This window comes from Odocoileus virginianus, unplaced genomic scaffold (genome assembly GCF_023699985.2).
Source record: "Odocoileus virginianus isolate 20LAN1187 ecotype Illinois unplaced genomic scaffold, Ovbor_1.2 Unplaced_Contig_30, whole genome shotgun sequence".
NCBI lineage: Eukaryota > Metazoa > Chordata > Mammalia > Artiodactyla > Cervidae > Odocoileus > Odocoileus virginianus.
In genome coordinates, this window is record NW_027224347.1 from 833,827 (window position 1) to 843,384 (window position 9,558).

A 9,558-nucleotide genomic window follows, 5' to 3' on the forward strand; every position below is an offset into this window, starting at 1 on the left:
ATAAGAATTCTCGTGTGATTAAAAAAAAAAAAAACATTAAAAAAAAAAGAATTCTCCTGTGATGAACAGGCTAGAGGGTGGGTAGAGGGATAGCTACATGAATATGGAAGTTGATATGAATTTAAGTGAAGGAGAACAGAAAGAGGTGGCTCTTCCCCCCACCCCCCACCCCAATAAGCTAGAGGCAGGGCTGTATTACAGAGATTTGTGAATATGGAAGGGACCTGGGAGATACATTCTAGAACAGTTGTCTCCAGGAGAATTTTCTGCAGTGATGGAAATATTCTGTATCTGAATGGTCCAATATGGTAACCACTAGTTATGTATGCTACTGAGGAGTTAATGTGTTTAAATATGATTGAGGTATTGAGCTTTCAGTTCAGTCACTCAGTCATGTCCAACTCTTTGCAACCCATGAACTGCAGCTCAGCAGGCTTCCCTGTCCATCCCCAACTCTTGGAGCTTGCTCAAAGTGGACTCATGTCAATCGATTGAGTTTTAATTTTATTTAATTTTTACAAATTGAAATCACCGTGTCTGGCTAGTGGCAACCACACCAGATGTAGCAGTACTAGAGAAAATATACAAGTTGTGTGATTAATAGGAGCATTGGAAATTGTATGCTTTATTTGATTTACCCAGACACCTAAGTCTGAGATTTCTGAACAGAAAATTGGCTTTTATGATTGTGAGTTTAGCTTAATTATCATGTAGAAAGGGTACCAAGGTTTATTTTAAAGAAAATTAATTGGCTTAAATGTATGTTTACCCAGGGTATTTGATATCACCATGAACACAGAAAACACTAGCTTTTCTCTGTTCTTTTATGAAACTGTCTTGTGATATCCATTTTCATGATGTGTAATGTTCTATCTACTAAATGAGATTTGAGTTCCTTCAGGGTAGAAATGTGGGTTATGCTTCTCCATGTCTATGAGGACTAATAACTGATTTTGTTCAAGGTCCAGAAATGGAAATAAGGGCTAATGTTCCCAGGAAGTTATACATAGGAGAAGTTACCTTGTAAAAACTGATGAAGGAGAATTTCCAGGAACCATGGCAGCCTCTAATATTACCTCAACCCATCCAGCTGCCTTCCTGTTGGTAGGAATTCCAGGTTTGGAGCACCTGCATGTCTGGATCTCCATTCCTTTCTGCTTCGCCTATACTTTGGCTCTTCTGGGAAACTGCACCCTTCTCTTCATTATTCAAGCTGATGCAGCCCTCCATGAGCCCATGTACTTGTTTTTGGCCATGCTGGCAATCATTGATCTTGTCCTTTCTTCTACAACACTTCCCAAAATGCTGGCTATTTTTTGGTTTAGAGATCGAGAAATAAACTTCTATGCCTGTCTGGTCCAGATGTTCTTTCTTCACTCCTTCTCCATCATGGAGTCGGCGGTGCTGCTGGCCATGGCCTTTGACCGCTATGTGGCCATCTGCAAGCCACTGCACTACAGCACCATCCTCACCGGGCCACTTATCACCAAGATCGGCTTGGCTGCTGTGACTCGGGCTGTGACACTCATGACTCCACTCCCCTTTCTGCTCAGACGCTTCCACTACTGCCGAGGTCCAGTGATTGCCCACTGCTACTGTGAGCACATGGCCGTGGTAAGGCTGGCCTGTGGGGACACTCGCTTCAACAACATCTATGGTATTGCTGTGGCCATGTTCATAGTAGTGTTGGACCTGCTTTTTGTTATTCTGTCTTATATCTTCATCCTCCAGGCAGTTTTACAGCTTGCCTCTCAGGAGGCCCGCTACAAGGCCTTTGGGACATGTGTGTCCCACGTAGGTGCTATCTTGTCCACCTACACACCTGTGGTCATCTCCTCAGTGATGCACCGTGTGGCTCAGCGGGCTGCCCCGCATGTCCACATACTACTTGCTATCTTTTATCTTCTTTTCCCACCCATGGTCAATCCCATCATCTATGGTGTCAAGACCAAGCAGATTCGTGATCACGTGCTCAGTCTATTCTGGAGAAAGAATGTATAGATATTTTTTTTTCTTAAGCACTAGTCCAGAACCTATCAGTCCAGTGGATACTGAACTGAGGTGGAGAGGAAAAACCTCAACAGGAAAATTTGAGTTTGGCAATTCTCCAGTGTAAGTCCGATTCCTCACAAATCCAGTCAGATCAAACGAGATATGTCCCTATAGTTTCATAGCAGAGGTCTGACCTATTCTTGTAGGCTCATCACATACATAAGGACAACATAAAGACCATTCCAAAGCATTTCTGTCATCTAGGTGAAAGACAGTAGAAATACTGGCTGAGATTGGTACAAGAAGCTGAGATTTTGGTCAGCTCTTCATCTACACTGAGGAATTGAACCACAAATTTTAAGATTCAAATGCCAATACCGCAACTAGTTCTACTGAAATTGCCTCCAAATCCTTTCTAATAAGTGGCCTTTAGCCTCTGCCACTATTTAGCCAACTACCACTCAATGTTATTAGCTCTACAGTTGAACAGCTCCATGTCTGATGAGACTTATTCCTCCCACTGAGTCAGTTTCCTAATTCCTTTCAGACTCATACTAATGGCCAACTTTTTACTTAACAGTTATCAAGCATCTTCTCCTGACATCCATTTATACAAACATATCATGTAACTAACTCTTCACATATACATCTTTTGTCTCCAAAACCACTAATTGTAATATTTATTGAATGAACAAAGAGTCAAATACCATCTTTAGGCTATGAAATGTAGAAACAATAATTAACACTATCCTGAAGTAATTAGCACCATAATTAACATTCCATCATGAAGACTTCTGAAGCTTAAGAAATGAGTTACAAGTGTGGAGATTTCTTAAAAAACTGGAAATAGAACTGCCATATGACCCAGCAATCCCACTTCTCTGGGCATACACACCGAGGAAACCAGATCTGAAAGAGACATGTGCACCCCAATGTTCATCGCAGCACTGTTTATAATAGCCAGGACATGGAAGCAACCTAGATGCCCATCAGCAGACGAATGGATGAGGAAGCTGTGGTACATATACACCATGGAATATTACTCAGCATTAAAAAGAAGTCATTTGAATCAGTTCTAATGAGATGGATGAAACTGGAGCCCATTATACAGAGCGAAGTAAGCCAGAAAGATAAAGACCATTACAGTATACTAACACATATATATGGAATTTAGAAAGATGGGAATGATAACCCTATCTGCAAAACAGAAAAAGAGACTCAGATGTATAGAACAGACTTGTGGACTCTGTGGGAGAAGGCGAGGGTGGGGTGTTTCAAGAGAACAGCATCGAAACATGTATATTATCTAGGGTGAAACAGATCACCAGCCCAGGTTGGATGCATGAGACAAGTGCTCGGGCCTGGTGCACTGGGAAGACCCCAGAGGGATCGGGTGGAGAGGGAGGTGGGAGGGGGGACCGGGATGGGGAATACATGTAAATCCATAGCTAATTCATTTCAATGTATGACAAAAACCACTGCAATGATGTAAAGTAATTAGCCTCCAATTAATAAAAATAAATGGAAAAAAAATTAGAAAAAAGAAAGAAAAGAGTTACAATATGTAATTGAGGTAGTTTGAATTATTGTTCAGATATTTATTCTCTTGTCCCTCTACCACGGGAGGGGATTTTTCTCACTCCAGGAATGTTAAGTCTTTGCTATGTGATTTTCTTTGGCCAGTGGAATATAGTGGTCTTGAAATGTGCCACAATAATAAAAGATGTTAAAATGTGTCTGTAGCTTGGCTCAGTCACTCACTTTTCTCTTCTGCTTACAAGAATGATCATGCTCCCGGAGCTTTTTTTCACCCTAGACTAAGATGGAAAATATACATGAAGCAGATGTGAATCTGACTCACAGACTGGAATACAGCCACAGCTGACCCATAGTGTTCCTATAACATGAGCAAAGATAATTTTGTTGTTGTTGTTGTTTTCCTTTTTAGTAAACCACTTAGATTTGGGAGTTGTTTCATCACATAACCCAGGAAAAAGCTGACTGATGGAGTTGTGAGCTCTTTGTTGCATTCCAACTCATGACAGTTCAAGACTAAATATTTAAAGAAAAGAAATTGCATTATTTCTTCTATTATATCCTAAAATTGATACCACTTCCATTTATCTTTCTGCTTTGGTTTCTTATAATTGAACACTCCTTCAGTTAGTACTTTGTAAAAGAATCTCATGCCCAGTTTTCATGAAAGTGTCTTATGCAACCATGTTCTTTTTTATTTTGTGATCTTTTTCTTCAGTAATAAGTTTCTTCAATTCTAAAAACCAAGAAACCTGATTAGTCTCTGAAAGAGCACGTCCAGGCCCTTGTCGTGTCACAGCTTGCATCGTAGGCACACACGAAGAATGATGGTCTCAAGGATCTGAGCCAGCTACCCTGGCACAGTTTGATTACACTAGACTGCTTCCATCATGCAAGTGTTGGCGGAGGGGGGCAGTCAGTGTTTTGTTCTTATTGGAATAGATATTCAGGATATGGTTTTTCCTTCCCTTTATGCAATGCTTTTTCCAAACTTGTGTGAAAGTTGCTCATTCGTATTCAACTCCTTGCGACACCATGGACTGCAGCCTACCAAAGTCCTCTCCCCATGGAATTCTTCAGGCCAGAATACTGGAGTGAGTAGCCATTTCCTTCTCCAAGGGCTTCCCAACCCAGGGATTGAACACAGGTCTCCTGAATTGCAAGCGGATTCTTTAGCAGCTGAGCTATCAGGAAGGCCTTTTCCAAACTTATCTATGGATTTATAGAATGCCTTATCCACCATTAGGGTATTGCATTGCTTCTGGTAAGAATTCAGTTCATAGATGACATAATGATCCCATGTTCATGGAATTCACTAATGTTAATCATGTTTCCCATCACCCTGAAGCAGCTAGATTTATAGAACAGTGGCATGGCCTTTTGAAGACAGATACAGTACCAACTAGGTAGCAATACCTTGCAGGGCTTCAGAAGGTTCTCCAAAAGGCTGCATATGCTCTGAGTCAGCATCTGATATATAGTATTAATACTATTTTTTTCCCCATAGTCAGGATTCACAGGTCTAGGAATCAAGGGGAAAAGTGGGAGTGACACTATTAGCAAAATTTTTGCTCTTTCCACAATCTTAGGCCTTGTTGACCTAGAAGTCTTCGGAAATGATGCTTCTACTAGGACACACAATGATTCCATTGAACTGAAATTTAAGACCACCACCTGGTCACTTTGAACTCACATCTGAATCAAAAGGCAAAGTAGGGAATTACTGTGTGAACTGGGGTGACTGATCATTACTACCAAGGAGTAAATGGTCCATTACTCTACAATGCAAGTAAGGAAGAATTTATCTGGATATGCAAGAGATTCCTTAGGGTGTCTCTTGGTATTACCATGCCCCGTGATTAAGGTCACAGGAAAACTTGCCAAATCGCTTCAGTCATGTCCAACTCTTTGCAACCCCTGGACTGTCGGCACCCAGGCTCCTCTGGCCATGGAATTCTCCTGGCAAGAATACTGGGGTGGGTAGCCATGCCCTCCCCTCCAGGGGAATTTTCCCAACCCAGGGATCCAACCCATGTCTCCTGTGGCTCCTGCATTACAGGCAGATTCTTTATCACTGAGCCACTGGGGAAGCCCCCCCCAATAGAAAACAGTAATAACTCAGTTCATGAAGGACTACTAATGGACCATATTCTATAGTAATAAAGTTTGATTATTCTGTGAAGTAAAGAACCATGAAAAGCTGAGGTGCATGCTGAAGGCAGTTAATATGGAATGAATAGTGGAAAAAGGTAATTAGAAATGCCAGCTATAAGCACACCATGATGTTAATCAATTTAGGGGAAGGGCCAAAGAATCAACACTTTTGAACTGTAGTGCTAGAGAAGACTTTTGAGAGTTCCTTGGACTGCAAGGAGACCGAAACAGTGAATCCTAAAGGAAATCAGCCCTGAATATTCATTGGAAGGACTGGTGCTGAAGCTCCAATACTTTGACCACCTGATGGGAAGAATCAACTTATTGGAAAAGACCCTGATTCTGGGAAAGGTTGAAGGCAGGAGGAGAAGCGGGTGGCAAAGGTTGAGGTGCACCACCAACTCAATGGACATGAATTTGAGCAAACTCTGGAAGATAGTGGAGGACAGAGGATCCTGGCATGCTGCAGTCCATGGGATCACAAAGAGTAGGACGCAACTAAGTGACCAAACAACAACGGAACAAAGGAACTACTGAAACAGAAGTTATGGTGTCAAAGAACTTTTACTTTGTGGATCAGTACCAGCTTACTGAAGAATCTTTACTGAAATGCACTGTGAGAATAACCAGTTTGGGGTATGTGCTTTTGGATATGAGTGCTACAGAGTGGAAGCACATGAGTGTGTTGGTAACACACACGCTAAGTCACTTCATTCGTGTCCGACTCTGAAAGAACCTATGGCCTGCAGCCCACCAGGCTCCTCTGTCCATGGGATTTCTTCAGGCAAGAATACTGGAGTGGGTTGCCATACTCTCCCTCCAGGGGATTTTCCCGACCCAGAAATCGAACCCGCGTCTCCTGCTTCCCCTGCATCGCAGGTGGATTCTTCACTGCTGAGCCACCAGGGAAGCCCCTTGTGTAACTTTACTACAAAATTAATAGTTTGAGAAACCTTATCAGGTTTGTGCCCTCAGCTCCCCTGTATGGGTCTGATTGATACCAAAACATTAAAGTAATTTAGAAAATGGGAGAAGACAAAAGGGAGTGTCAAGGAACTCTTGCAGAGTGACAGTTTACATGGTTGAGAAACAGAATAAAGTGGACAATGATGGAGTTAAAACAAAGGTGCTGATGCAGCACTATCAGAGACTGGAATAGACTAATGGAACCCTCTCTTCTATTTGTCCCTTAACATTAAAAGGCCCCAAGCAAATTTACCTGAGTTTGAAAAACTTAAATTGTTGGAAGGCAAAGAGGATAATGAAATCTGACCAGGAAATGCAAGGGACAATGATTAGTTAGATTAATCAATGCACAAATTTGAAGTCAACCAGGACCCTGTGGGGACTTCCCACATACAAGCTCGTCTATGATTCCTGCTTGTTTTTGTTTTTTAAAAAAGCCTTTAGTCTCTTGTGTGTTAGCTGCTCAGTTGTGTCCAACTCTTTTGCAACCCTATGGACTGTAGCCTGCAAGGCTCCTCTGTCCGTGGGATTCTCCAGGCAAGGATACTGGAGCGGGTTGCCATGCAACCTGGAAGTTTCCTCCTCCAGGGGATCTTCCCCACCCAGGGATCGAACCCTCATCTCTTATATCTTCTGCATTGGCAGGCAGATTCTTTACCATTAGCACTACCTGAGAAGCCCAATTAGTCTTCTAGACCTTCTGAATTCCAAAGAGCAAACTTGACTAGCTATTAGAGAAGTGAGGAAATGCAGAAAAAAAGAACAGTCAAGCAAGAAAAGTAATAGTTTGAACAACACTTCAATCACAGAAACAGTCACGAGACTCCTAGTTTCTCCCCAAAGAGTATAGCTAACAATCTGGCACATATACCTGAGTCCTGGAGAAGGAAATGGCAACCCACTCAAGTATTCTTGCCTGGCAAATTCCATGGACAGAGGAGCCTGGTGAGCTACAGTCCACGGGGTGGCAAAGAGACACAACTGTGCAATTAACACATACACATACTCGATCATTTGTATAGAAACCAGGACCCCACTGGATAGAAACTGCTGATCAGTACCCACAGAGACCCAGTCAATCTGGAGCAAGAAAATTGATAAACAAAAAATATTCATGGTATTTTGGTTATGACCCAACTAATCAGAAGAACCCATAATAAGCTGATCATTAATTTATGACCCTTTACCTTTACTTTCAGTCTTTAAAACCCCTTTCCTGAAAGCCATTGGAAAGATCAGGGTCTTTGAGCATTTTAGCATTAGCTGGTTATTCTCTTTGCTCGGTGCTCTGCAAATAAACACTGTGATTTTCTTCATCACAACCCTGTGTCAGTAGATTAGCTCTGCTGTGTGTCAGGTAAGTGAAACTGGTTTGGCAACAATTTTGGTGATGACAAAGGTACTACCATCCTGAGTGGGCATTTGCCCACAGCACATTGGCACTGGCTAGTAGTGGCTCTCAGGTTCTGTACAGAAGATGCATAAGGACCTTTTTCTCATGAACAGTCCCAAGGGCTTGGGGCCATTGACATCATTGGCTGGTGCTGCTTTTGACTTTGTGCTTGTTGAGATGCCTCTGATAAGTATCAGAGCTCATATGCACTGGCTCTGCATGTGATATTTTTTCTCTTAGTCATTTAGCTCTGTCTGTGACAGGGTATTGATTTGGGTGGGATTATTCCCTATCACCCTATGGAATCTGTAACCCTGACAGACCTTCTTGTAGTTACTCAGTTGCTATTTGACAGCACCGGCGGTGAAGAGCTAACACGGGGTAACTCAGAGCTCTGTCCCATTTTGTAGCTGTCTGAGGTGTATTTTGAAGAGCTGGGAATTTTAGTTATATACCCATGAGAAGAAATAAACTAGTATTCTCTTCAAACATTGCTTGGCCTCAGTGCTCCTTAGGATCTGGAGAACAATGGCCCCCTAATGTCTCTCTAAATTGTAGTACCTTCTACTAGAACTGTTCTGTTTTGTGAAAGGGAATAAAAATGAAGTTCCTTATGTATAAACTTTTATGATGTATCAAAGGGAGACCTCAGAGAAAATGTAACATGCCCAGAATTATGATACAAAAAAAAAATTCCTCCAATAAGCAAATATTAAAGTTGTATCCAATTTTCAGGAATTTAAGTGATGAACAAATTGAACAAATAAATGCTCCTATAGCACTGCCATGGCTTCCCAGGTGGCTCAGTGATAAAGAATCCACCTGCAATGCAGGAGACGTGGGTTCAATCCCTGGGTGGGAAAGATCCCCTGGAAAAGGAAATGGCAACCCACTCCAGTATTTCTTGCCTAGAAAACCTGATGGACAGAGGAGCCTGGCAGGCTATAGTCTATTGTGTCGTAGAAGAGCTGGACATGATTTAGCAAACAAACAACAGCACTGCTACTGTTGCATGGAGGGCAGAATGGGGAAAAGCAGGGCCTAGGGGACTTGATAGTAACTGACTCACCCCTACCAGCTCTGGTGGGAGCTGAAGGAGGAGGAAACCACTTGCGGGAAAAAAGGACAGTCTCTCCCTCCTGTACTTGATAGGGTGCCCACTTTGGCCAGGGAGCCACTCTTGTTTGGACAGAACAGTTCCCACTGAGGCAGACTGCCACTGTAAGAATAAACGCCCAAGATCACGCAGCAGGATTTGTGTGGATATGCTCTTCTACCAACACCCCTGCCCCCAACGCTTTATTTTCACTCTTGTTTTTCACATCGGACTTGTTCAACTAGAAACATATGCCAAGTTATTGAATGACCCGAAAAGATAGAAAACTTATTCTCCATCTCTGAGACCCACAACTCAAGTTGGGCTGATGTTCAAAGTGTACTAACTACCCTGTTGACCGAAGAAGAGAGGAAAATGGTGCTAGAAAAAGCCTAGAAGAGGCAGATACACTGCATGTTGC

The 9,558-nt window shown here is 42.4% G+C and overlaps 1 protein-coding gene across 1 annotated transcript; it reads left to right on the forward strand.

Annotated features, from left to right (window-relative positions):
* Positions 1-1,056: 1,056 nt before the first annotated feature.
* On the forward strand, positions 1,057-2,001 carry LOC110131869 (olfactory receptor 52K1). Its single transcript, XM_020884831.2, has one exon. It carries the CDS (start codon positions 1,057-1,059, stop codon positions 1,999-2,001), a length of 945 nt encoding a protein of 314 aa, XP_020740490.1.
* The last annotated feature ends 7,557 nt before the right edge of the window (positions 2,002-9,558 follow it).

Excerpts from the sequence above, each read along its gene's own strand:
- LOC110131869 (XM_020884831.2), top strand. The coding sequence starts at position 1,057 with ATGGCAGCCTCTAATATTACCTCAACCCATCCAGCTGCCTTCCTGTTG.